Consider the following 27,626-nt stretch of genomic DNA (forward strand, 5'->3'; position numbering starts at 1 on the left):
AGCCGTTCAGTACCCAGGACTCCCAAATTTGGCCTTGCATGAGAGACCGGAGCCAAAGGTACTGTCGAACTTCCAGAAATGGGCTCATGGGTTCAGATGGAAGGCGAAGGCTGTAGTCACCTGGTTTGGTGTGCTGGCGACAGGTGTGGCCAGTGCTAGGAAGCGGGAGAGGGGGCCTCCAGCTTCTCTGAACGGCTGGCTCAGACTGCTAAGGAGGCACGCAGACTTCATGTTTATAGGGAAGCCCATGTCAGGCTCAAAGATGCTATGGTCCAGAGCAGTCTTGTGGGAGCCCTGAGCCCCTGAAAATGGCGAGTGTCCGCACCAAGCGGTACAGGACAGATCCAAGTGCCCTTCCTGGTGTGGGGAAGCCCATGTGGGGCTCAACATGGCTCATGGGCCCTGGCTCCCCTGCCAGTGCTCAGCTGTGCCTCCCCGCCACACCCCCCTCCCCCCAAGAGGCTTCCAGTCAGCCTTTGATGAACTGGGTGCATGTAATTAAGAGCTTCCCAGGTCGGGCGCCTGGGTGGCTCAGTTGGTTAAGCGACTGCCTTCGGCTCAGGTCATGATCCTGGGGTCCCGGGATCGAGTCCCGCATCGGGCTCCCTGCTTGGCAGGGAGTCTGCTTCTCCCTCTGACCCTCCTCCCTCTCATGCTCTCTGTATCTCATTCTCTCTCTCAAATAAATAAATAAAATCTTTAAAAAAAAAAAAAAGAGCTTCCTAGGTCTCAGGATGTATGTCTTCACCTGGAAGACCCTTCCAGGCCGGCTTGGTCAGCTGCACTTAATTAGGTTGCTTGTGACTGCCCCCAAGCTCCAAGAGCAGCCCCATGTGCGAGATGCATGAAAGCTCTGGAAGCCAGGCTGGTCTCCTCGCTCTAGCACTGACCCTGGAAGGCAGGACTCTTGTCAGCTGGACCCTTACCTTGTCATCCCACAGAAGCCCACGTGTGGGGCTTCTGCATTTGCCTCCTCATCTTCCAAGCACCCCTGGGAGCTTGGGGTGAGGGCCCCATGAGCACTCCCCTTGCAAGTTCCTCCTGAGTACTTTTCATCCTTTTACAAGGGCCAGGCCTACCTCAAAGTAAGAAAATGGGACCACCCACAAAAGCTGTGACGTTCTAGCTTTGAGAATAAGCTCCCTCCCTGACTATATGCCAAACATGGAGCCCAAGCACTCAGCTCAGTCAGACTGGCAACATGGATCCCCCATCACCACATCCAGCCTCAGACACACTTCCTGTCCTCGTCAAGATGAGGACAAGGATGGGATGACCCCATTTACCATTCAGAATGGTAAACTCTGCAACACCCCTCAGCAGTTCCTCAGCAGCTGAGGTGAGGGGCAGAAAGCGAGTGGAGTGCCACGGAGGGAGACGGGGGCCTCCTCAGTCCCTGCCCCTCTCAGCAGAGCAGTTAACAGCCCGACGCTGCATGCTGGAATAGTCTGGAAACTGGAGACACACAAGTGCTCACACTCACTTTGCTCTTTAGAAAATGGAAGTGGAAAAGCTGACTCCGTTATGACTGAGTTTCCATGAAGAATTTTAAAACACTCTTGAACTTAAGAATCTGAACATGCTTGGGGTAAGGAAAATAACATAAAATACTATTTATAAATGACTTTTAACACACTTATCTCACCACCAGGCTTGACTAGCTCAGACATGCTCGGCACACCTGGTCACCTGAGAATAAAGAGACACAGACACTCATTTTTTAAGGTATTTCTTTTGTAAAGGAGCCAGATTTGGCAACTAGACTGAAAATCTTCCAAAATTCTGTACAAATGTGTAATATACAAATATACACAAGGCTTTTGCCAAGAAAAGACAGCACAACAAATGACAGAGGCGGCTTTGGTGTCACATAACCACCTAGGGCATCTCAACACCCCCTAGGAGTGTGAGGGGCTGACAGACGATGACATGGGCTACACACGTAAAACACACTACATTACACTATGTACACTGAAGTATAAAAGACCCACTGTCCCCCCGGCCAGCTCACAAGCCCTCTGGCAGGAAGGAAGGCCATTCGCCAGACAGCCCATATAAGGAGAACTCCTTTAAGTGGGAGAACCTTGTAGAATGGAGTGGTTCGCCCTAGAAACTATTAACAGCACAAGGCATGCCCTTAAAGAGACAGGTGCTAAAAGTGAATTCAGGAGACGGACCCCTCCTTGTGCTCCGAGGAGCTCCTCATCGTCTTTCCCGCCCTCCCTCCTTCTTTGAGCCTCACTCCATCTCAGTGAACCGAGCAAACATGGCCTTCCGGACAGCATCTTTGTAGGAATCCGCACCCGACAGTCCGTATGCACTGCCTTTGGCTCCCAGGCCAGCTCCTTTTAGCCGGACTTGAGCCTAGGGGAACAAAATTTCTGTCAGCAGCTGACAGGTAGGGTGTGGACTGCTCCAACTCCTGCTCGTCCAGGCGACTCCCAAACAGGACCACCCACCAGGGACAGGAGGGAGGAAGCTTGGGAGACCTGGAGTAGGTTTAAGGACTGAAGGGATAAAATGGGCTAAGGAAGATGTGCAGAGAGAGACACATCCCCCAACCCTGCCCCCCAGGGCCTGCTCGGCAAGCTTCTGTGCCGAGTAAAGGCTCCAAAGCACTCCACCGAAGCCTAGGAAGGCCTGGTAATTATGGGCACAGATCATAGCAGGACAGCCCGATGTCAGCAGAACTCGCTTGCACAGAACAAACATGTTCTGTCTATAACAGTCTGACCTAAGCTGTGTTGCCAGGTCAGAGAGGGATCGATCACTGGTGGTGCTCTGGTCTAGAAGGCCAGTGGGTGGGGACCTCGGATCCTGAGATTATATCTCAATCTGAGTGAACTCTGACCAACTAAACGATTTCTTATCAGGCATAAAAATCCTACTAAATCAAAATTTATTTTATACATAACCAAGATCACTTAGAAAGAAATTAAAGCACAGTACACCTTTTAAAAAATCCAACCTAAGCTACATGGATCTGAGTCGGTGTTCAGTAAGGGACTGTTTCTAACAAAGGACACAGACATACACAGTTCTCAGAAGATGGCTTTTACCCAAAGATACCAAAAGACCAGAAAAATCAAGTAGGGTACCATCCCCAATCCTCCCAACTGACATCTTAAAGGGGGGGTGACATAAGCAGAGGCTGCAGGAAGGGAGACTCCCACTGGGTGGGGGGCGCAGCCCAGAGGAGACTGCCCTGTGTGGTGACATCAACCCTCCCCTGGGCCCCAGGCCGTCTGGCTGCTTCCATCTCGTCTCCTCACTAAAATAAGCCTGCAAACCACTGAAGCCCAATCTTACTGCTTACCTCGATGGGGGCTGTGATGCCTTGACACTTTCTTCCCAAACCCGAGCCTTCCCGCCAACCCATGGCCTGCAGCATCTTGTTGCCAATGTTACTGTGGTCAATGCCATCTTTGGTGGGCTGCTCGTAATTCCTGCCAGTGGCAAACACACAGTTACTAAAAACAGCCAGAGCCCCTGCTAACGGAGTGGAAAAGGTGCACAACACGTACACAGTGCCAGCATCAAACTGCTTCTTGCGCTTGGGCTCCGGAGGTTCTGGAATGCCGTACTTCTCCCGTCTTTCTGCAGCTCGATCTCGGTATTTCATCTACATCGGAGAACAAACAATGCTAGAGACTTTCAAACTTGAATCTGCCACAGCCTGACGTACTCAAACTTCATGATTACCACCCTCAAGGACTTTCCCCATCTGCAGCTTGGCCTCTCAGAGTGGCCTGAAACACCAAACACCCTCGTTTCCCCCCCCTCACTGCACTTAGTCCGATCCACTGCGTGTGGAACCTGGCGCAGAGCTACTACATCTGCAACAAGGAGTTTTATTTAATTAGCTGTCGCTGGTCAAGCACTTCGAGAGGCCTGCTGGGCCGTCGGTGCAGCCCAGAGGAGGGCAGAGCTGCCGCTCCTCTCACCGCTGGGGACAGATGGCACTAAGGAGGCTTCCAGAGACCTGCCCATCAGTCCCTGGGGAGCTGGCACCATAAACAGTGGAAAAGAACAGGAAAGCAGAAGCCCTAACTAGAGACAGCCTGAACTACAAAATTCTCGTGGGCTGAGAAATTTCAAGTAACTCTGCCCACTGGTTCATTTCTAACCCATGGGCCTCTCTTTGCATTTTAAACCCGGCTGGCATCAACCTGCCTCATGAACTATCAAATGCTTGTCCATTATTGGCCTCACTTTTGCCGCCTTCACCCCAATCCCTGCCCTGTCTACTGCTTCCTTCCCTATCACCTGCAGTTGTCTTATGCCCTGATGTCTCCTGGGCCTAATGGGAAGCCTCCCTCATCACAGGCCGAACGAAATCACTTTCTCCTTACTAAAACCCAGTGTCCTCAACAGCAAGTACTTGGCATGCAGGACCCGTGAGCAGTCTTCAGGATGTGCTTCTGTGCATCCTCACAGACTCAGTGCAGAGCTCACAACGCACACAAAGCCCCCGGGTCCAGGCTACATGAGCCAAAATGGCTGGGTGACAAGTATGTGACAAATCCTACCTTGCCCCTGGGACCCAGAACTAAGTGCTACAAATAAAAGCTAAAGGCAGGGGCGCCTGGTGGCTCAGTTGGTTGGGCGACTGCCTTCGGCTCAGGTCATGATCGAGTCCCGCATTGGGCTCCCTGCTCAGCAGGGAGTCTGCTTCTCCCTCTGATCCTCCCCCATCTCATGCTCTCTCTCTCTGTCTCATTCTCTCTCTCAAATAAATAAATAAAATCTTAAAAAAAAAATACTAAAAAAAAAAAAAAAAGCTAAAGGCAGATACAAGACACTCCTTCCAGTGGCAGAGTGACCCTCAGTCACCTCTCTCTCCCTCAGCTCCAAGGCTTCCAACTCCTGCTCACTCAGCCGGGACCGTCGGTAGATATCCATGTTTTGCTGTACAAGAGATTTGACAGACACAGTAAGAATGCAGACCATCCTGATTTGAAATGTCTAGTTCTATCGGTATTTACTCTAAGAGTCAAAGCCCAATTCAATACAGCACGGCACGAAAGCCAGAGCCTGCTGTATATGGAGCCACCATGCTCCTTGCCACTCTTTGATCTGGACTAGACCATATTAAGAACAGCCTTCTGAAAGGCGATCACTCCGGGCAGGGATCTGCTGAACCTTCACCACTGTCAGGGCACCCGTGTCGCCTCGCTCCCTCCCCTCCCTGCCTCAGATCAGCGCAGAGAAGCACGGCCACCTTGTGAAGGTCTGAGAGCTGCTGGTGCCGGACCAGGGCGTCTCTGTTGGGGAACTGGCGCCGGCAGAGCAGGCAGGCCATCTTCTTCCAGTCGGCCAGCTTCTCTTCCTCACTCTCAAGTCTCTCCACCAGCTCCTCTTCGTTGTCACTGTCACCACTGTAAGCAGCAACCAGACCCCTCTGGGGACAAGAGGGTGGGTCACTGGACACATACAGTAGGAAGGAGCCATGACTACGTATCTGGGTAAAGTAACGTGTAATTCCAGACGTGCAAGAACCCTCACCCGTGCCATACTTGGACAGCGAACTGCGTTTCGTTCAGCTGTGCGCAACAGTCAGGTCCTCAGGCGCGGGGCCTGCCAGCCTCCTGGTACCAACCCTCCTGGGGCCCAGGGAAAGTTCCCCGATGGCTGTTTTCAAACTCCTCGCCATGAACGAAAACCCCAAAGAGAACAGATCAGAGTAATGGCCCACCTAGACCAGTATCTATCCAGTAAAACATGTTTTACTGTCTCAATCTTCTCTTTCCAGACCGTTAAAACACTCTATTTACAAATGCAATAAAACTCAACTGGGCTTAGGAATCCTGCTCTCCAGCTCTCACCCAGAAAACAAAGCCCTGGACATGGATTCCATGTGCAGGAACTGCTCTAAATACCCACGAACAGTGAGCACACCCAGTTTTAAGGAGGAATCACAGCCAAGATGAAGCTTAGATTCCCAGGGAGACACAAAGCACACATACGGCCGTAAGACACCGGTGGTCCTGCCTACCTTGAGAGGATTCTCCTCGTCTCCATTCCGCACCAGTTCTGGGATGAGCTGCTGCCTTTCGGCTAAGGCTCCCTGGGAAAGAGAGAGTAACTCATAAGCCTCAAGTTTTACTTAAGTTCCCATCACGAAGTGCGGCCACTCATGCTACTGTTACCTTTTTCTCAAAGAGAGCAAAGCCAGCATCTGCTGCAGCGGACTCTCTCCTTTCTTCTTCCCTCAAGGAATTAACAGGTTGAAAGCTGTTCTTAAAATTTTCTTTCTGCTTGTTTAAACTCTTAGCCCAGCGTTCCATGTCTTTGGCGATCTAATGCCAAACAACCATGAAAAAACCATTCAGATACATGACTTTAGAGAACAGTCTCCTGTGCCACAGTAAGCAGCCATTAAGAGTCTCACCTCAATCACACGCTCTGCAACAAAACCCCCTTCGCCCTTACTTCTACCTACAAATATCTTCAAGAGATGTTACTGCATACGATCAGTCATTAACGAATATTGCTCGAAAGCCTGTGAATATTCTAGGATATTCTTCCCTCTAAGTATGAATACAGGCAGCCGACAAACAACGTATGGTAACATTAAAAAATTACAAAATGCTCTGCGAACTTAATGTAAATAAGATGTGTGGCCCAGTTTTTAAAAAAATCCAAATAAAGCTGACACATGTCCCAACAACAACGAAAAAAGGCCAATCCCCCAGAGAGAACTGAGTCCCCTGGCTGGGTCATGGGGTCATGGTCTCACCTGCTGAGCTGTTTTGCTCTTGGGTTTCTCCTTCTTTTCCTTCCCCTCTTTTGCAGGAGGTAGGCCCGTCTGCTGGTGGGAGCTGGACTCTGCGGCTGGCACGTACGTCTCCTTCTCTCCATCCCAGTAAAGGTACTGCTGGGTCAAGGAATTGTAGTAGTACTAGAAACAAAGCACAGTTAATGCAGACTTCCTGCTTTGTTCAAACCATTAAAGGAATATTTTGTTAAAAAGGTATGTCAAGATTGTTTTGTCAAAAAAATTAAACATAAACAAAACATGTTGCAGACCAGTAGTATTTCCTGCCCAGAGAGAAACTACTGTACATGTTGGTATGGTAAGGATGAAGAACCAGCCAGTGAAGAGGTGTGAAACTTCTTGGGCAAAGGTCAAATATGGTTTCTAAAGAGTGCAGTTCCATTAATCTAATCCCTGGGCCTGGAGGGCACCCAAAGAGCTATGTGTCTGACTCCTTTCCACAGACAGACTATTTTATACAAACCAGGTGGCCAGAAGAGGTGGTTTCATTTTTTTTTTTTTTTAAGATTTTTATTTATTATTATTTTTAGTAATTTCTACACCCAGCGTGGGGCTTGAACTCACAACCCTGATATCAAGAGTCCATGCCCCACCAGCTGGGCCAGCCAGGCGCCCCCTGTTCAGGAGGAGCTTTTAATTACACATCCTCCATGACAACCAGTTAATAGTTCATCATTGGGTTCAACCACCCAGAACCCTTTGGACACCCAGGTAAGCAAACATAGGGTTGTAAAGAGCCAGCTCAGGAGCCTGAAAGGTGGTAAGTGAAGGAACTAGATCTGACGTATGTAGGAAGAATTGCAATGGTGGATAGGTAGCACCCATCTCTCCTCTTCTTTATTCCCTAGTCATTCGCTCTACCTGCTCAGCAGGGACCCAGGAGAGATGGTCTGTTACGTCTCTTCTGGGGAAGGTGGCATGGATCAGACAGAGGAGTCATAACTGCTATGGTCACTAAGAACTGCTTGGGTAATGGTGGTCAGACTTCACAAGCAAGAGAAGTAGAACCATGCAAGGCTTAGCTTGCTCAGGTGGGTCCCTCACTGCTTCACACCTCACTCTCAGAAACCACAAGCTCTCAATGCCAAGTTCCTGTTAAAAGCACTTATTTTACTATTCTATATATACAGATCCTAGTCATAAGTAATTGCTTATTTATGGAGTGTTAAAACTGCCCTTCCTTTTTAAAATAATATACCACTACCCAAAATTAAACATCACCCAGAGATCTAATTTCTACCCGCAAGAATACATTAGGATGCTAAGTAAAAGAGGCTGGACACAAGAGGTCACATGTTATCTGATTCCATTTACATGAAATGCTTTTAGAAGAGGCAAATTTGTAGAGACAGAAAGCAAATAGTGGTTGCTGGGGTAAGGAGGGACTAAGGAGTGACTGCTAATGGGTACAGGGTTTCTTTTTGGGGTGATGAAAACGTTTTGGATTACAAACAAATAAATAAATAGCAAAGGGTATGTGGCTGGCTCAGTTGGTAGAGCATGATCTTTATCTCAGGGCTGTAAGTTCAAGCCCCAGGTTGGATGTAGAAATTACTTAAAAATAAAATCTAGGGGTGCCTGGGTGGCATAGTCAGTTAAGCGTCCAACTCTTGGTTTTGGCTCAGATCTGATTTTGGGGTCATGGGATTGAGCCCCATGTCCGACTCCACGCTCAGTGGGGAGATTCTGCTTGGGTTTCTCTCTCCCTCTCCCTTTGCCCCTACCCAGTGTGTGTGCATGCTCGAACGTGCTGTCTCTCTCACTGAAGTTTTTTTTTTTTTAAAGATTTTATTTATTTATTTGAGATAGAGAGCACAAGTGGGGGGTGGAGGGCAGAGGGAGAGGGAGAAGCAGGCGGGAGCCCGACATGGGGCTCGATCCCAGGACCCCAGGAGCATGACCTGAGCCGAAGGCAGACGCTCAACTGACTAAGCTACCTAGGCGCCCCCAAAATAAATAAATCTTTAAAAAAAAAAAAAATCTTAAGGGGGCGCCTGGGTGGCTCAGCCAGTTAGGCATCTGACTCTTGATCTCAGCTCAGGTCTTGATCTCAGGGTCATGAGTTTAAGCCCTGTGCTGGGCTCCACTTTGGGCATGGAGCCTACTTAAAAAAAAACAAAAACAAAAAAACCCCCCACATACCTAAAAACAAGCAAGCAAGGAAACAGTGAATTTTATCTCAATTAAAAAAAAAATACACAGGAAGAGAAACCACATTTTTAAACTTCTATCTTTACATAAACACTAACAGCCACCTATAAATTTTAACTTGGTAAAATAATCCATGGTACTGTAAGTCAGACTAGAGGTTACTGAAGAGGGCGGGTACTGACCAGCAAGGGGCATGAAGGAACTTTCAGCATGCCAGGAATGTTCTCTCATCTCAGTGCTAATATACATGTGTATACGTGTAAACATTCAAAGAAACGTACACTTCAACTTTGTGTATTTTTCTGTATGTACATTGTACCTCAAAACATTTTTAACCTTTAAATTAAAAATTAAAATCCTAAAGTAGAAATTACATCTTGGTGAGTCTGAAGAACTTAAAACTAATCTGGGCCACTCGCTCCTTTGCAGGAGATATTTCAAGTCATGCCTCATAAATGGATTAAGTGAAACGAAGATATTTCTAGTGAAACTGGGGAGGAAAACAGTATATGCACCTGTGAGTTGGGGTCATAGTACAGCCCTGTCGTCGGATCGTAGTAATATCCTGACGATTCGTCATACTGGTAAGTGGACGTGTCGGGCACTGCTGCAAAAACAAAAACCAGCACACAGTCATTCCCGGTAAGAAGCGAGTGTTCCTTCAAGCTCTAAGCTACTGAGATGCGGCAGGCCTTAATGGTTGTCTTCTCTCATATCCCCAAGTGTCCCTCTGGCACCCACAAAGGGAGAGGAACTCTTACTAGACACAGACAACAACTAGGACCTTCCAACTGTCCACAGCCCCATGAGGTTTGGCTTACCATATTTGGTACCAGGAACTACACCAGTGGGGGAAGCGGCTGGGGCCTGTGTACTTGTGCTAGTGCTAGGCTGTGCTTCCTCAGTCTGGAAAGAACAGCAGCTTCAATATAATTTCAACTGTAAAGCCTCTAAAGAGAACTAAATCACTGCAATCATCCAGGTGGAAGGGCTCCCCTGACAGACACACTGTAAGCAATGATCTAAGGCAATCCTTGAACAAAACACATGCTGACAACTTTCTTCCTAAAGGTCAAGTCGAGGCATGCAGAAAGCATACACCCTGTTTGGAATCTTATGTTTTAAATACATACCCCCAATTATGATCTAATACTACATGACAGAGAGAAGTAACGTTGGAATGTCTGTGTATTATTCAATCCTGGCTCACATAGCAGGAAAGGATAATACTTGGACAGAAAAACAAAGTTTCCCCCACAGTCACCAGTTCTGTATTTAGGACGACAGGATTACCGGAGAGCTGGGTGGATTGGAGGTCTGATTATACAGCTGGGGACTCTGGGACACTACGGCCGCTGAGGTGGTGGTCACTGCTGTGCCTGATGATAAACACAGGTGGTTAGCAAGGGCCAACGCACTGAACTCCAAGCCAAACATCTTTATCTGTAATGCCCAAACTAGCCTTCTGTCTTTGTATATGTCAGGTCTTTTTTTGTTTGTTTGTTTAAAGGTTTATTTATTTTTAGAGGGAGAGAGCAGTGGGGAGGGGCGGAGAAAGAGGGAGACAGAGTTTCGAGCAGATTCTGTGCTGAGCATGGAGCCCGAAGCAGGGCTCGATTTCATGAGACCAAGATCATAACCTGAGCCAAAACGAAGAGTCAGCCACTAAACTGACCACGCCACCCAGGCGCCCCATGGATGGGTCAGTCCTTAATAACCTAATTCCTACTAAACATCCTGGAACCTGTAACATTATCATTTTTATAATCCTACTAGAATGCTACACACAAAGTTAAATATTCTGCATGATTGTAAGAAGAAGGAAGAATCCATAACTGGTCTGGGGTTCAGAAAAGATTTAACTATAAGGCTTTTATAATTCTAGAACAAAAACTAAAGCAAAGACTTCTTACAATGACCTTTCTGACTGATGTCTGGGCACCAGACCACATCCTCTGCTCCCATGAACCTATGTGGGCTCCCATGATTCCAAACATAGCCAGGGGAGATAACAAAGTTGAATTCTAAGAATGAACACTCATCGTAACAGTCTCTAAGAAGCTGTTATCCATTCCTGATCTTGCCCAGAACCTTAAGCACACAGTGACAACCCTGAATGTGCACCATCTGCCCCCGCCCTGCAGGGAAATGGACACGTCCTATCTCCTTAACCACAGCTACTTAAAAAAAGCTAAAACAGAGATGAAGTTTACTACCTGATGCAGATGATGCATCAGATTCCAATCCTCCAGCTTGTTGCTGATAAAACTGTTGGTAATCCTGTGAGTACTGAAGAAAAGTCCACTGTTAAAGCTGCTATTCTCAGACATGCTCTGGAGAGTAGTTGGATGCTGGTTAATCTACCTACCTGAGCGTACTGGGCATAGCCATCTTGGCCCGGCTGCAGGTAACTGTAGTCAACACCGCCTCCTTCACCGCTCTGAGACTACAAAATGTCCAAAGAAGAGGACACACAGCCGAGGTTAGTGGACATCAAGGAAAGAAGGCAGGAAGTATTCCCTAAAACTGCCCCTGGAGAGCTCCTAGGACACAGTGGAAAGATCACTTCTGTGACTTTGGGCACCAACACACTACTCTGAAAAAAAAAACAACCCTCCGCCTTACCTGGGTGGATGACCACTGAGCAGCAGCGATGGCTGTGCTAGCCACAGAGAAGGCGCTGACCCGGTTACCATCTGGCAGGACCAAGTCTCTGAAACCACAAAAACCTAAGCATGTGGCTCTCTCTCTCAGTATGCTCCCCATCTGTATCCCCCACGCTGCCAAGGAAGAGCAATTCACTCTAGCCTTTGTTGGGAGCCCTCAAATGCTAGCAAGGCCTCATTTCAGAGCAGGAAGGGGTCTCCATGGGCAAATTCCTTAGTGGGCAAATGTCTCTGTAGTATCACTGTTTACTCTGTATCCTGCCATCTAGTAAGGTGTCTCTTGGATGAGTAATGATACTACAAACAGGAAATTTAAATCTCTAGACTGAAGCTCATTCCATAGGAAGCTATAAGCATGCTGTTCTGGAAAGAATTATTTCAAGATAGGTTTGCACTATCCTGAAGTGGTTTGCACAGCACATATTCTCAACCCATCTGCCACGTGTGCCTTTGTCCTGCTCTGAAGTTTTCTGGCAACTTTTTTCAGGACAGGGGGGAATACACTGTAAGAGAAGACAGACAACGGTCTCCCTCCCGACCTTGGCAACCAGGGAGGATTGTGTCTCAGTGTCGAGAACATGGGCTTAGGGTACAGTCAGCAAAGCAGCCCTGCACAAGTGTGCAAGTACAGCAGTTTGAAATAAGGACAATAAAGCCACTCACTTTCTGGCACTTTTTGCAAAATCAACCCCAATAGTTTTGCCGTCAATTTTCAAAGGCGGATGGAGACTCTGTAATATCTGAAGCAGCTGAGAGGCATCCTGAAGGAGAATGTCAAGAAAGACACTTTTGTCATGTAATTAAAAATCTTCCCCTACCACCTACCCCATTCAAAGTACAGCTTTCTATTAAAAAAAAGCAAAAACAAAAAAACACACACAGTAATTATTGTCTGTGCATACGAAACCTTGAAGAAATAAAAAAAAAGCCCTCTTTCCTCCAGCACATGAAGGTATCCCATATTATTAAAGGAGTAAATGCTAAACCAATCTAAAACAAAGCAAGAAGGAAAAATTAAGCTGTGGCTCAAACTTCACTTCTGCCAATTATCTACAGGTATACACATTATTTTTACCACTTATCATATGCAGCCTTGAACTTTGGGCTCCAGGAGCCTTACACATAGTATCACAATTACATGAACCACATTTGCCTCGCACAGCCCAGTTTCTTTTAAAAGGAAAGATTCGGCGAGCACCTCACCATTGCAGAAGACAGCTGCACAAACGCGAAGCCTCTGTTCTGCTGGGTCTGTTTATCTTTTATGAGGCGAATGTTATTGACAGCTAAGGACGCGTAGGGAGACAGCGCTGTCATGATGGAATCCACCACAGTATGCGGGGCTATGTTTCGAAGTATGATTGCTGGTGAAAGAGACAAATGACATATATGTGCATTCCCACCACCAGTGCTTTCCAAGGCAGGCTCAAGGACAAACACAGGAATACATTTTGGGAGATTCCCAGTATATTTTGCACTTTGACATGGAGAAGACTCTAAAACCAATCTTTTATGGGACAAACTTGAAGCCATCGTTGTTCATTAAAAAAGGGTAAGAGAACAAAAACTTCCAACTAAGGTCAACTTCTACCACAAAGGCCAAAAGAGCATAGTGGGACTTACTATCACAGTAGTAATCCACAGACTGAACAGATTCTGTGGTTCCAGGGGGCACTTCCTGTTCAGAGTCTACAAGGGAAGGAGACAGGGAGACTCAGTAACTGAAGACAAAAAATAAACCAGTGTATTTTTAGTAAAGAAATATATTCAAACCCCAAAGTTTTAATTATAAGTAAACGTAGCAGTCATTTTTTCCTTTTTAAACCATCTGTGGCTATAATAAAACATGATTAGTTTTGACGAGATAAATGTGGAATGCAAAAATTGGGCCGGTGGAGGACTGACAGTACCTCAGTACTAAAGAAAAGCAGATGCAGAACGCAAACCAGCGTGAGCTGGCTTAATTTTGGAAAATAAAAGAACTCTCTGCACCCACAATCATCAGAAGCATCTACCCAACGTAAGGTAAGAAAATTTAAGGAGAATATATGAATTACTTGTTGAAATGCCCTACAATCTATACTTTTCCTCAGGTTCGCAGACATTTCAATCAGTCAGGTTTTTAATGCTTATTCCAAACAGCTGAGTTTGGGCTTACCAAACTTGTCCGCTCCACATCGGAAGCATTTTAGTCTTTTCCTGAAATTGTTAAGGCAGCACTGGAAGAAAAAAAGTTTTCTCTGTAATTATTTCTCACAGTAGGCCAGGCTTACTAGTAATGAAGTGGGTTAGAGCAATAGGGCCATGGACAAGTCCCAGTAAGCAAATAAAAAAGCAGAGAGTGATATCATGTAACCAAGACAATGGGGTATTCACCTAAAAATTTAAAATGTTTCACTGTGAAATCTTCCAAGAAAAACAAATCTTGACAGATTTTGAAGTATAATTCCATTTTTATCAAGTTGGGGGAAAGCTTCAGTTCACCCAAAAACCCTACAGCAAACCCTATAGTGGCGAAGTTCTTTTTCTTGTATCAGAAGAGCACTCACTATATGGACCACTCTATATACACAAACACAATGTAAATGGAATACTGTCTAGTCCCCTACTAGACACGGGCCACATGCAAACAAAGAATCCAAGTACTTTCAGAATGTCAATGGCAACACCCAAGCTCAAAATGGTGCATTGGTGGGGCACCTGGGTGGTTCAGTTGGTTAAGCGTCTCTCAGTTTCCGCTCAGGTCATGATCTCAGGGTTGTGGGATCAAGCCCTATGTCAGACTCACCATTCAGCAGGGAGTCTGCTTGAGACTCTGCCCCACGCGCCCAGCCCACCCACCACTCGCACATGTGCTCTCAAATAAATCAATCGATCAATCTTAAAAAAAAAAAAAAAAAAAAGGTGCACTGGTGACAGGACCATAATGTTCTTCTTTTAATTTTTATTATTTTTTAAAGTAAGCTCTATGCTCAACATGGGGCTTGAACTCATGACCCTGAGATCAGGAGCTGAATGCTCTACCAACTCAGCCAGCCAGGTGCCCCAACAGGACTATAACCGATCTTTCATAACTTGAACAGGGTCAGAAGGATTTAGTTAATTTAATTAAGAGACTATGCCATAAGTTGACAGAGATCTCTAGAAATCAAGAAACAGTAAAGTGGAACAAACCTAAAATCCTAATTGAAACACTGAGCTTAGAACCTGGATCTTAATAAATAAAATTGCTAGTGTTCTACGGACTCTATTATCTACACAGGAAAACCCAAAGAAAGTCACAAAGCATGAAAATTCCCCTAGGATTAAAAAGCTGGTGATTGTATACTTTTTAGTTTCCTTGTTCAGACAGACAAAGTAAAAAACAACAAAAACCTGAAGGAGTTTTGCCTATTTGGTAAGAGTACATGCTTACCTTGTTACAAAGCCAATCTTCAAACTTAGGTCTGGGATTGCTATAATGCATTGCAATGTGCTTTCCTTGAATCACCAACTTTTTCTGTAAAAAAAGAAGTAATTAGTTATTCCCATTGTGAGGAACATGTGTCCATTTTCCCAGGGCAGAGCACACTTCGGAAAAATCAGTGCTCTGGAATTAAATGGACAACATACGGGGAGGACCAACCACCGCCACCTATACTCTGCCCATCCAATCCTTCAGATAGGCAGTAAGAGAATGGGATGCGGAGTAAAGGTAAACGGAGTCAGGGAGTGCTGAGAAAGCTGCCAAACTCTAACCGCTGACATGCACCAGGCCGTGTCTCCAGCAGAGACAGAAGTCCTAACATTCAGCATTGCCAGGCTGCCTGAGAGTGACAGTCTATTTCAAAAAGCAGAAGACACAACTCTCCCAGTTCTGAGATTGCCTCCTACTTTAGCCTCAGTATGGTGTCCTTGGGCTTCGCTTCACTTTTCCCCCAGTCCCCCGTCCTTATGCAAAGTAAAAGCTTTTCTATTTCCTCTTTTCCCCAAACTCCTGCTTCAGGATGTGTCCTCTGGGGGACGAGGGGAGGGGAGCTCAGTTTTAAAGGGAATGTGGTTACAATTCTTTCTTTGGAGGGCCTATTCTGAATGCCATCGACTCTAAAGCAGCTAAATGAGATTTCTTCCTGCCAACTGAAACCATGTTTTATGTCCTAGGTGACAGATGTGTTTTTCCCTGAAATACATGGTACTCTCTTCAAGATGAGTAACCAGGAGGCCAATGAAGTTTCTTCAGGGGGGTCAGAAGAGTTCGTAAATGTATACACCACCTTGCCCTTCAAGTCAAGCATGTGACTAAAAGGGATGCAACTTTAAAAGGTCAAAACTTCGAGCTCAATCAGTCTAGCCAAGAGTATACCCAGCACCTGCCCCCAAAGAGCCTTCATTTAACAGGAGCACCTTTTGCTTTTTATGGGGCGGCAAAGGGGGGAGGGAGCGGGTGTTCTGACACTATCAGAACAGATTTAAGGAGGAGGTTAGATATCCAGATTTTTAAAAGGAGTCTAACCCCTCTAAATATACATACTGTTGAGCAATTTGGTTCTTGCAAATCCTGGAAGAGTTAAGACATGCTGTGAATGTTGTCTCTGCAATATCTAAAGGCAAGACTGCATGTCTGGCCAAGAGGAAAAGAGCTGAAGGGCCAGCCACTCACTGTGTTGTACAGAAACAAAAATGAAGCTGGGAGATATGTCAGAAGATCATCCCAGTAGGAGGGGTGTGTGCTGGGGGAGACTCCAAACTATCACTGAGTCCCTAATCCTATTGGCCTTTTATTTCTGGAGTGAATTTGAACTGTAATGAAATATTACACGTGAACTTAGCTTTGTATACATTAAAATTGTGGAGATTTTTAAATGTCTTGTGGGTTTTAATTTCCTTGGAGTTTTAAACTCCCAGGCAAGCCATTCTGATACAGCCACTGCATCAAAAGATGCTGTCACGTCAAGAAAGCAGACTCACATGAAGCCTGTGTGTAAGTTCTGAATTTACTAGGATGGTGTCCACGGTATGAAATGAATGAAGTTCTACTTCTGTAAGTTCAGGCTGTCATCTCTGGTTTAAGAAAATGAGAAGCTTAAAAATCTAACAAATCATTCAATTAAAATGATACCCTCATTAGTGAGTCTTTGTTATAAATAGCAATATATTACTGAAGAATAGAACTTATTTATGGGTGATAAATCATAAAATGCTGCAGAAAAGCAACATAATGAGTTAAGCAAACCTCCCAGAACGCACTTGTTTAAGGCATTCAATGCTGTCCTTTGGAGTTTTGGCAAAAAATGTTATTTAAGTGCCAAGTACTGAACGTCATCTTGACAAACCGTAGAACACTGCAGTTAATGCTACATCAAAGAGCCATCAATGATTTGCTTTGAACGGAATATAAAAGGCATTCTCAGGGAGATTAGGATGTTAATGCCACTTTAACTAGATCAGACAGCAGCAGGACACCAGCTCCCAGGCTAATCTCATCAGACTTATTGTTCATAAATTCCATGAGGTCCTTAAATAGTCCTTGAAGACCCACATGAGCACTTAGGCCTCCTGGAGGCTTGTGGTCTCCAAGCAGAAATAGGGAATAACTTCAAAATGCCTGTAGCAAACTTCTAGTGTGTTCTCTTCACTGTCAAATCGAGAGTTGGATATTTTAAGATTACTCTCAATGGACATAATGAGTAGGAACATAATCGGTAGCGGAAAAGGGAACGTCAAGATGTTCTGATAATCACCAGACAGGTATTCAGTGATTAACAAAGCTCTGCCAGGCAGCCACGTTTAAAGGCAGAGCAAATTCTACAATGCAGTCCTTGCTGCTGTATTTATCCTAATACTATCAATTTTAATATATACAAAGCTTTTCTTTAAAAAATAATCACTCCTTTGGAACAAACCACTCCTTCAACCTTTTTGTTTGTTTTTTGTTTTTAAATTGTACAGACTTGTTCCATTTTCATGAATATCTAGACTTGGTGAGTGAAGCAACCTGATTGGCTTCCATCCAGCTGGTAGCATCTTGCAAGTGATAAAACTCCACGAAGGCGAAACCACGGCTTACACCTAGAGACAGCATTCAGATATAGACGGGATACTCGTGTTAGTCAGTTCCTTTATAACAGGTGAATCTCTCTCCCACTGCTTCAACACTGCGTGACAAAGCCAATTGGGAAGCAGCTTTACAAATGTGACTTGACTTGGGGATCTTCTTGATACTTTGCCATGGCAAGGAACCAAGCCGCCTGAACTAAGTGCCACTCGATTTGATTCCACGCTTAAAAAGTAACCATGCAACCGACTACAAACAGTCAAACAAGGAGTTTATAAATCACTACTTACCGAAGGAAAAAAAAGTCCCTAAAAACAAAGTTTTTAAAAAGGTCCTCAGGTGCTCTCTAATATCGTTTTCAAAGAGTCACATTCCTTAGCCATGGCAAACCTTTCATTCTGAATTCATGTGCTTGAAGACTGGGGGAATCAGGATGGTCTTTAGGGGCTGAGGTGGGAATGGGGAAGAGAGCCAGAACAGCCGGAACTAAGCAAGCTCTCACCTGTTTTCCTCTTCATCAACCTCACGTCCGCAGGCTGAGGACCTTCAAAGGACTCCATCATTTCTCGAATCTGCAGAGTTTTACACATTTATAGTTAAAGCTTGAGCCATAAACTATTCCACATCAAAGAAAGTTCAAGGACCAGGAACTGCATCAACTGCTTAATCAGCCAAGTTTTTAACTTCTACCACCAAAATTTAATCATTTTAAAAACAGAATAAGGGGCGCCTGGGTGGCTCAGTAGGTTAAGCGGCTGCCTTTGGCTCAGGTCATGATCCCAGGGTGCTGGGATTGAACCCCGCCATCGGGCTCCCTGTTCAGCGGGAAGCCTGCTTCTCCCTCTCCCTCTGCCTGCTGCTCCCCCTGCTTGTGCTCTCTCTCTGTCAAATAAATAAAAATAAAATCTTAAAAAAAATAAATAAATAAAAACAATAAAAAAAAAGAATACTTCTCATAGAAATGAATGTATTGTAACAGCCTCGAAAGCATTCTTTATATGCTGCCTGGGAATTTCTTTCAGGTGCAAGTATTTATGTTACAATGAACAGTCTTGCTGGGGTGCCTGGTGGCTCAGTCGGTTAAGCATCTGACTTGATTTCAGCTCAGGTCATGATCTCAGGGTTGTGAGATCAAGCCCCGTGTTGGGCTCCGCACTTGGCGGGGAGTCTGCTTGGGATTCTGTCTCCTTCTGCCCCTCCCTGCTGGGTGCACTCTCTCCCTTTCTAAAATAAATCTCAGGGCACCTGGGTGGCTTAGTCGGTTAAGCATCTGCCTTCGGCTCAGGTTATGGTCTCGGGGTCCTGGGATGGAGTCCCGCATTGAGCTCCCTGCTCAGTGGAGAGTCTGCTTCTCCCTCTCCCTCTGCCCCCACCGCCAGCTCATGTGTGCTCTCTCTCAAATAAAATCTTTAAAATAAATAAATCTTAAAAAAAAAAAAAAAGTCTTGCCCATGGCATGCTGTCCTATAAGCCTCTCTTAATCTCACCTCGCTGTCCTTTGTTCTAAATGACCAGAAAGAAAATGAGATTTAGAAGAGGCAGAGGATGTGGCATTGTCCTCTGAAGTATATGATCAAGAATCAATAGCCAAAAAATAAGGAACTCTCTCAAACATTTTTTGCACAATTATCTTAAGAAAATAGTTATTTTCTTACATTTACACTAGTGCTGAAAATTAACAAAGCTCGGAACATTCCTAGGCTCCTAATAAGTCAAAATAAACATCAACTGAGCCTAGAAGAATGAATTTGGGCTGGTAGGTTGTCATTTTTTTTTAAAGCTTTTTTAAAAAAATTTTTATTGTTATGTTAAGCACCATACATTACATCATCAGTCTTTGATGTAGTGTTATATGATTCATTGTTTTTTTAAAGCTTTTATTTATTTATTTGAGAGAGAGAGAGGGAGCAGACTCCCTGCTAAGCAGAGAGCCCAACGTGGGGCTCGATCCCAGGACCCTGGGATCATGACCTGAGCCAAAGGTAGATGCTTAACTGACTGAGCCACCCAGGCACCCCTGGTAGGTTTGTTACTGATGTTAGACCAAGCCCTTACTGCAAAAGGCAATGAAATACACTAGTCTCTTAATCATGTCAGGCAGAAATACTCCCAGGAAAAAAGGAAAAACAGGGCCAAATTTGTGAAATAAATTCTTAGTGGTCCCCAACTTTCCATAATTACATGCAAAGGCTACAGGATTATATACTATTGATCCTCATTATTTGTGGATTCCGTATTTGCAAATTTGTCCACTCACTAAAATTTGTAACTCCCAATCAATACTTGTGCTTCCAAGTCATCTGCGGACATGTGCAGAGGAGGGAGAGATTTGAGTCGCTTGATGCACATGTCCCAGGCCGAGGCAATGCTTTGCCTTGTTTCAGCTTCCATAATGTAAAGAAGTGTCCTTTTCACAGTCTATTTAGTGCCAAGTTTTTCACATTTTCATACTTTTTGTTAGTGATTTCACTATTATTACTATTTTTTTTAAGTAAGCTCTACATCCAACATGGGGTATGGACTCCTGGCCCTGAGATCAAGAGTTGCATGCTCTACTGACTGAGCCAGCCAGGCACCCCAGTGATTTCTCTATTTAACATGGCTCTCCAAGTGTAGCACAGGGAGGCTGTGATGTCCCTCAGAGAGAAAATACACATTGTTGGATAAGCTTCATTCAGGCATGAGTTACAGTGTTGTTGCATGTGAGTTCAAGGTTATTGAATCAACAATATATATTAAATAAGGCATCTCTAAACCACAATGCACCTAAAACAAGGTTATGTGTTGATCTGTTGATGAAAATGGTTGTGACCAGAGGCTCACAGGAACCTAACTTTGTATTTTCCCTAGGAGTGATGGTTCAGTATTCAGTATTCTATCTGTAGTCACTTTACAGACCATAACAACCACCAATAAAAAGAACTGACTATGTCTATTTTTTCCACAGAATAGAAGTTCTACACTGAGCCAGACCCCATCATGTGACTTAGGTCCATGCTTAGTAACATAGTAATTGAAAAGTTAGTCATCAGAGTAACTAAAGACAGTTACTATAAAAGTGGTGGTAACAGTAACACATATAGTAACATAGTAACTAAAGATACTCTAAGAGTTCACATATCAGTGGGAGGGCTAAACTAAAAAACGCAAGCAATGAGTATGATAAACTGAAGTTCAGGAGATTAAATACTATAATTTTAAAATGTTTTAAAGACTTCAACATGTGAATTTGCTAAGAATACTGCACAATTTGGGAACCTCAGAAATTCTGCTTTGAAAACCAGCCTTCTTATGGTAGGCACTTCTATTTCCCTGAAGAAGCCTGAAATACAAAAGCATTAAATCTTGTTTCATTGCCAGCAGGGAGGCCCCCCAAAGTCAGTGAGGGCACTGCTTCCCCATGCCACTCACTTCCTCGGCAGACTCCCAGGGCCATAGGCCAGCAGACTACTCAAGGGAGCAACCTTCTTAACAAGCAAACTTTCCTGAATTGACTCCTCCTGTAGGCATTCCTGCATCTCCTACTCCACATGCCCACTGCCGCCCCTACCTGAGCTCAGCTCTGCCTTCCCTGTCCTCCCACTACCATTCTTTCCCTCCAACATTCTAACCTGCACAACTCTTGCTACCAGACAAAGCCCTAAGTAACTTCTTTTATACTTATCTGGGCTTTCAATGATTCTAGCACCTGGCCTCAAAAGCACCTTCCCACCCACCTCTCTCCTGCCAAAAGCCTTTAAATTCAACCAAATGAACCTGATTGAAAGGCCTTGTCTACATTCAGAATCCTTCTATTCCCAAGTTTGCTTGTGTGATCCTACTGCCTGGAGGGCCAGTCTATCACACCTTTCCCCTAGTTCTCCACCAGACCCAAACTTTTAGATCCCTTAAGAATCAGCTCAACTAAGATCTCCCTGGAACCCTTCTTTACCCTACACTAGTAAAAACCTCCCTTAAAGAAGCTTCCAGAGACATTCCCTTTTTTTTTTTTGAAGTAATCTGTTTCCAACATGGGGTTTGAACTTACAACCCCAAGATCAAGAGTCGCATGCTCTACCGACTGAGCCAGCCAGATGCCACCCCCCCCCTTTCCCAGAGACATTCTGTAGAACCTCTTTCAACATCAATCTGCCTTGTAGATCAGGAAAGGCCTCACATGATGGAGACTTCAAGCAGAAAAAGGCATACTGGTAGGATGAAAAACATGTCCAAAGTAGCTACAGGGGAGGCAGGTGGTGGATGTGGCTGGAAGAAATGGGTGAGGGCCAGAGAAGAGACTGCCACTGGAAATCAGGTAGTGCCCAGTATACCAAGCCCCTAGCTGGCCAGTCTGAGGAGTGGGGAGCCAGGGAATGGCCTTCCTTTTTGACAGGCTTCTCAGGTTTCAAATGGATAGCATACATTTCATCAAATCAAAGGGTAGCCAGATCATGAAGTGTTTTTACTGATACATCCTCACCAAATAAGTAACCAGTTCAATAAAAATGTACTGATTACCTTCTATGGGCTACTGAAGGAACAAGACCTGCTCCCTGTAGTTAAGGAATTTCTGAAAACTCAACTCTGTGTTGAACTTCAAAGCCTAAATATAAATGGTAATTTACCTCTGAACCAAGCTGAAAAGAACTCCACCCTAGAGACAGAAATATATTTCACTGGCTGAGATGTTAACTTGAGATAAAACAATAGCATGAGAAAACAGTAGAAGCCCCAAATCTGCTGGGCTGGACTGCTTGTTAGAACTGCTGTTTCCCCTTACATCGCTCTCCGTGATGGTGATGGGAAGGCCGCGCAGCATGATGGTCTTACTCTCCCTCTCATCACTGATGTCATGTCTGTAGTCATGCTCGCCATAGTCACCATCTGAATGGTAGCCGTCTTCGGATCGGTCACTGTTCCTTCTTTCACGTTCTCTCTGATTTACAATAAACAAAATTACAATTAAAACAATGCTGGGTTTATACCCTTTGCTTTGATCCAGGCCCTCTATTCCTAGGAATTTATCTTTAGGGACAACAGAGAGGGTATGGGAACTCCATGATGATGTTCACTGTACTGTTTCTAAACGGGGGGGGGGGGGGAGGAGGAGAAAGAAGGGCCATTTAGTTCAGGAAGAATGGTTTCACAACTCACGGTACAGTATTCACTACCACACAATGAAATACCACTACCTGTTACAATATGAAGATTACATGCATGGAAAATGAAAAAAAACCCTGCAAAATTACATGGGCAGCGCAATTACTTCTAAACAAAGCTACGTTTACATATAGAAAGGAATGAGAAGGGGCGCCTGGGTGGCTCAGTCGTTAAGCGTCTACTTTCGGCTTGGGTCATGATCCCGGGGTCCTGGGATCGAGCCCCGCACTGGGCTCCCTGCTCAGCAGGGAGCCTGCTTCTCCTTCTCCCTCTACCACTCTGCCTACTTGTGCTCTCTCTCTGTCACATAAATAAATAAAATCTTAAAAAAAAAAAAAAAAGAAAGGAATGAGAAAGAACTATGCTGACTGAAACTACAACTTTTAGAAGCAGCAGCCGAGGCACAGGGCTGGTATATTATTATGCCCCAATTGCCTCATCTTTAAAATGGGAAGACACCTACCATAAGGGATTAATTAAGTTCATGTAAGTCAGGTGCTCAAATGAGTGCCTGGTGTATGGTGAGCCCTATGTAAACCCTGGCCAGTATTTCTACTACCACAAGCTCAGTTTATCTTTGAGGATTAGAGTCACCTCAACAAATTTCAGAATAACAGAGGGTTTGAATATAATACTCAAGAGGAGAGTTCCACACTTGATATACTTATTACATTTCCAGAATCTTACAGGCTTTGTGCATGCAATTCATAATTCTAACTACACCATACCAGCTGCTGACCACTCACCTCTGGGCTGTCATAATCTCGGTAGTCGTCATATCTGTCGCCCCTCCGATCATCACTAGATCTTTTGTAATCTGAGTCCCTCCGCCTGCTTCTGGATTCACGCTCATCCCGATCATCCCTGTCTATGATGGAACCGTACCTTCCACTACGCTCTGTTCTACTCACTCTGCCAGGGAAAATAATTTTCATTTACTCTAAAGTACATCACATTTTATACCTTTAGAAAACACGGTTGAAAATACCCTCCTCCCCCCCACAGCTCAGTGTATAAGATATCCAAATAGTTTAACGTATCCCTTAAAATTTATCCCCAAACTCCAGTTTATAAAAACAAACACTAGGAAAACATCTACACCCCTTAAGGCAAAGATAATTTTCAGGAAATCATGTTAAATTTGATAATATGGTTATCACATGTTTGGGTTTAATACTTTTTTTTTCAAAAAAGGTCAGGTTGTCCAAGTTCATCCTGTATATTCCAAAGCCTGTAGTCTACACATATCACCCTTTTTATCACTGATTCAGATCTTAGTGATCAAAAATAGGAAGAAAGCAATTTTTAGTATTTCACCCAATTTTAAAGGAGAGTGTGTTCTGACTCATCTACTCTCAAGGGTATCACACTACTGGGAAATGGACCAACAACCTGGATGAGTTAAATTAATTTTTTTTCTTCATCAGGCAGTTAACCAAGTTCATTTGTTAGACATAAACAGCACCAGCAGAGAATATTATTTCCTATAACATCTGGTTTATTTTTGGTTACTGGATAGCACTGGGCCTCACAGGAAAATCTAGTAACAAGAGGCTTAAACCCACTTGACTACAGATACAGTTCTTTCACAAATTGTTTACCAGGTTCATAAAACTACTATGTAAGGACAAGACAAAGGAAAGGCTTAGAAGGGCCTCATTTACAGTACACAAATTTAACAAAAAGACACCAATGAAACAAGTAGTCTAGGACTACTTCATAATGCGAAGTATGAGGAAGAAACCCTAAAAGGGTAAATGTTAATTCAATAAGTTATTTGGAACCACAGACTGCTAACACAGCACTAAAACAATCACATCACATGACACGAACATCTCCTGAGTCTCTCTGGGCCATCAATTTGATCTATCACTGGGACGAGACTCAATATTAAGTAGGAAGGTGGCTGAAAAAGGTCGTGTATGTAAATCAAATAGTCTGAGTGGAAGAATCCATAGATAACATGGTAGCCAAATGCTCTCATCTTAATTCTCCACTAATTCTTTAGTAACTTTTCATTTATTTTTCATGTAACCCACGGTCCATCCAAAGCTTCTATAAATCTGGATCATCTTGCCACAGAGGGAACAATGACAAGAACTAGCATTCACTGATTGCTTGCTATAGCCAGCTACTGTGTAAAGTGGCAGACTTGTATGATATCTCCTGGTTTCTGCACAGGCTGTTTTCCACACTGGGAACCCTCAGTGACCCACTCCCTCCTCTGCCTAGTTCTTACTTACCTTAGAAAACATTTTCTCCAGGAAGCTTTCCTAGATGTTTCCAAGAAAACACATGCTTCCTATGTGTTCTAACAGCACCCTCGACTTCTCTTACATAGCACAGTTCACACAGTACTTCACTTCTCTCACTAAACTGCATGCTTATAAGAGCAAGGCTCATGAAGGCACTAACAACAATGTCTGGCACAAAATAGACACTCAAATATTTGATAAACAATTCTTTAAAAAATTTCAGTCCCCGATGAAATGCTGAAATCAAAGACATGTATAGTAGTAACTTACCGTTTGTCTGAGCCCATTGTCCTACTGAAGATGTAGCACTCTGTTCCAAAAGGTTCAAATTTTGTTTTTTTCTAGGAAACAAAAGAGATTGGCTGCTGAAAATTTGAGAGATCACTTAAGTTAATCTTTCTGTAGGCTAGGACACTACTGAGGTTGGAATTTCATCAGACTATTAACAGTGATTATCCAAGGTGGGGGCAGGAAGGTGGGGGGGATCAACTGTCAACACGAAAACCATTTGTTGAAATGAGCATAGCAGGAAGATGAAGCATACCTTAAAACATCAGATTCCCTATTCAATAACAAACTCATAAAAGGACGCAAGCAGAAGACTCCTTCCCTTCTCCTACTTTAGGATTACGAAGCAAAAAAGGGCAGAGATGCAATCAGCTCCCTGTGTTCTAATCAAAGCAACTCCGGTGGGGTAGTTGGCCGTTAAAACATAATCAAAGCGTCTTTACTAATACAAGGAGCAACATAAATTTCAAAATCTTCTAATGCAAAGTTTAAATCTTTTCGAAGCCGGGGTTACTGCACTAATTAAAATCTACTCTATTTATAACGAAACGGCTGATCCTAAGCTATTTCAATGAGACAAGAGCAAACCTCGACACGACTTAGTTCCTCAGTAACAATAACCACCACTAACCCTTGAGGCTGCCAGCTGGGCCCTGCAGCGCCCCGGCGGTGATAAAACACACAGCTAGACCGCGTTCAATTCGTGGAGGTCTGAGAAACTAGTTTCAGCCGTCTCTGGCGCCTGTTCCAGAGCAGGCGCTCAACAAACATTTGCTGAATTAATAAATGGAAGAGAACCACCTGGGAGAAATAAGGCCCTGGGCAAAACCTCTAATGCCGCACCTCGTCGCCCGGGCAGTGCCTGGACCCATCTCTGTGGGGTGTTGCGGCCGAGATGGCGGCGCCACAGCCTGCGCGACCGACTCGGGCGTCCGGCTTTCCCTTTCTGTCTGCACACGCCCCTCCCGACCCCCAAGAGGCTCCCCCAGCCTGCAGATCAGCCTTTCCCGAACAACCTCCCGGAGAGGGCGGATTCAGATGCAGCCGCGAGGCGATGGCGGCTAGAAACTGCCGGTCGCCCCTGAGGAGTACCCGAGGGACAGGCGACGGCTCCACGTTCAGTTGGGCTGGGGACTCGGAGACGCGTCCCGGCAGAGGCACAGTCAAAAGCCCGAAAGAAGCGGGCCTCAGGTGGCGCGGGAGGACGCCCTCTGAAAGCTGACAGCGCAGGCGGCAAGGAGGGGCGCGGCCCGCCAATGCCTTGGGTAGCTACTCGAGAGATGCGGCTGGGGCTGATCGGCCGCCACCCGCGGCTGTCAGGGAGGCTGCACAAGGCCTGCCTCAAAAGCAAGAACCGCGGATCGTTACGGGCGGCTGCCGCACTTACCCCCAGAAGAGACCAAAGTGGCAGAAGTAGCGGTTTTGTGCCCCAGATTATCCAACAGGGTACGGCCGCCTCACAAAATGGCGCCTCGGTCGACGGCCGTCTCCTACCCACAGCACCTCGCGCCTGTCCCCTCCCCCACGCCACCCGCCTCCCGAGGAGGCATCCAATCCTCGACGGTGTCTGGCTGCGCGAGGGCTGCTGGGAAGTGTGGTCGCTAAGGCATCCTGTCACTCACTACTCACCAGTGTTAATTTCCTGCGTATTTCTCTCTCTTTTTTTTCCCCCCCCAAACCAAAGGCGAAGTTGCCAGTCTGCCATTTGCAGACCCTGAATAGAGCTCTTATTTTTATTGGTAATTCTTTGTCTTTGCTACTAAGGCTTCAGAGAGCACAGTTTGCTTTCACTAACACAATCACGTTTAATCTGGTTTTAAGAGAAGTCAGGTTAGTTGACTATTATTATTGGACTCACAGATTGTTGGGCTAGATGCTTTACAAATATCTACTTTCATTCTCGAAATCTATGAAATGGCTATTAAGCCCATTTTGCAGGTGAGGAAAATGAGGTTTATGGAAATTAAAAGCTTTTTTTTTTTTTTTAATTTTAAGTAACCTCTATACCCAACATGGGGCTGGAACTCACAACCCCAAGATAAAGAGTGGTATGCTCTACTGAGCCAGCCAGGCACCTCCAAATTAAGAGAATTCTTTTTTTTTTTTTTTTTTAAGAAAGGTCTTCAGAGTGTCATTTGATTGATATTCTCTAGTCTAAGGCAAAGGCTCAGGAAAGTCATTTTCCAGGGTTAATTTAACAGTACTTGGGATGCCTAATAGCATCTCAAAAGTTGCAGCCAAAACTCAACCTTAACTCCTTCACAGCCTTCCTCAGCTCATAAATGGTGACTCCCTACTTCCAGTTACTCAGGACA

At 44.9% G+C, this 27,626-nt stretch overlaps 1 protein-coding gene across 1 annotated transcript; it reads right to left on the reverse strand.

The window, feature by feature from the left end:
• Positions 1-1,713: 1,713 nt before the first annotated feature.
• RBM5 (RNA binding motif protein 5) lies at positions 1,714-26,851 on the reverse strand. The gene is made up of 25 exons (XM_045862333.3): positions 26,699-26,851; positions 25,294-25,364; positions 23,515-23,680; positions 22,389-22,544; positions 18,132-18,201; positions 17,570-17,643; positions 15,011-15,094; positions 13,754-13,814; positions 13,219-13,284; positions 12,799-12,959; positions 12,259-12,356; positions 11,555-11,642; positions 11,298-11,375; positions 11,146-11,218; positions 10,223-10,308; positions 9,751-9,835; positions 9,445-9,536; positions 6,740-6,901; positions 6,150-6,299; positions 5,996-6,067; positions 5,222-5,401; positions 4,834-4,908; positions 3,525-3,622; positions 3,317-3,446; positions 1,714-2,364 (listed from the first exon to the last, which is right to left on the reverse strand). The coding sequence occupies exons 2-25, from the start codon at positions 25,308-25,310 to the stop codon at positions 2,239-2,241; spliced, it is 2,448 nt and encodes an 815-aa protein (XP_045718289.1). The 5' UTR covers positions 25,311-25,364; positions 26,699-26,851; the 3' UTR covers positions 1,714-2,238.
• Positions 26,852-27,626: the final 775 nt, after the last annotated feature.

The sequence above is a fragment of the Mirounga angustirostris genome, unplaced genomic scaffold, assembly GCF_029215605.1.
Source record: "Mirounga angustirostris isolate CCGP_5_RB_7025 unplaced genomic scaffold, mMirAng1.0.hap1 SCAF_1, whole genome shotgun sequence".
NCBI lineage: Eukaryota > Metazoa > Chordata > Mammalia > Carnivora > Phocidae > Mirounga > Mirounga angustirostris.

Excerpts from the sequence above, each read along its gene's own strand:
- RBM5 (XM_045862333.3), bottom strand. Across the intron at positions 12,960-13,218 it reads TGTGGATTACTACTGTGATA|CAATCATACTTCGAAACATA; the intron begins GTAAGTCCCACT and ends CTCTTTCACCAG. Across the intron at positions 9,537-9,750 it reads AGTTCCTGGTACCAAATATG|CAGTGCCCGACACGTCCACT; the intron begins GTAAGCCAAACC and ends TTGTTTTTGCAG.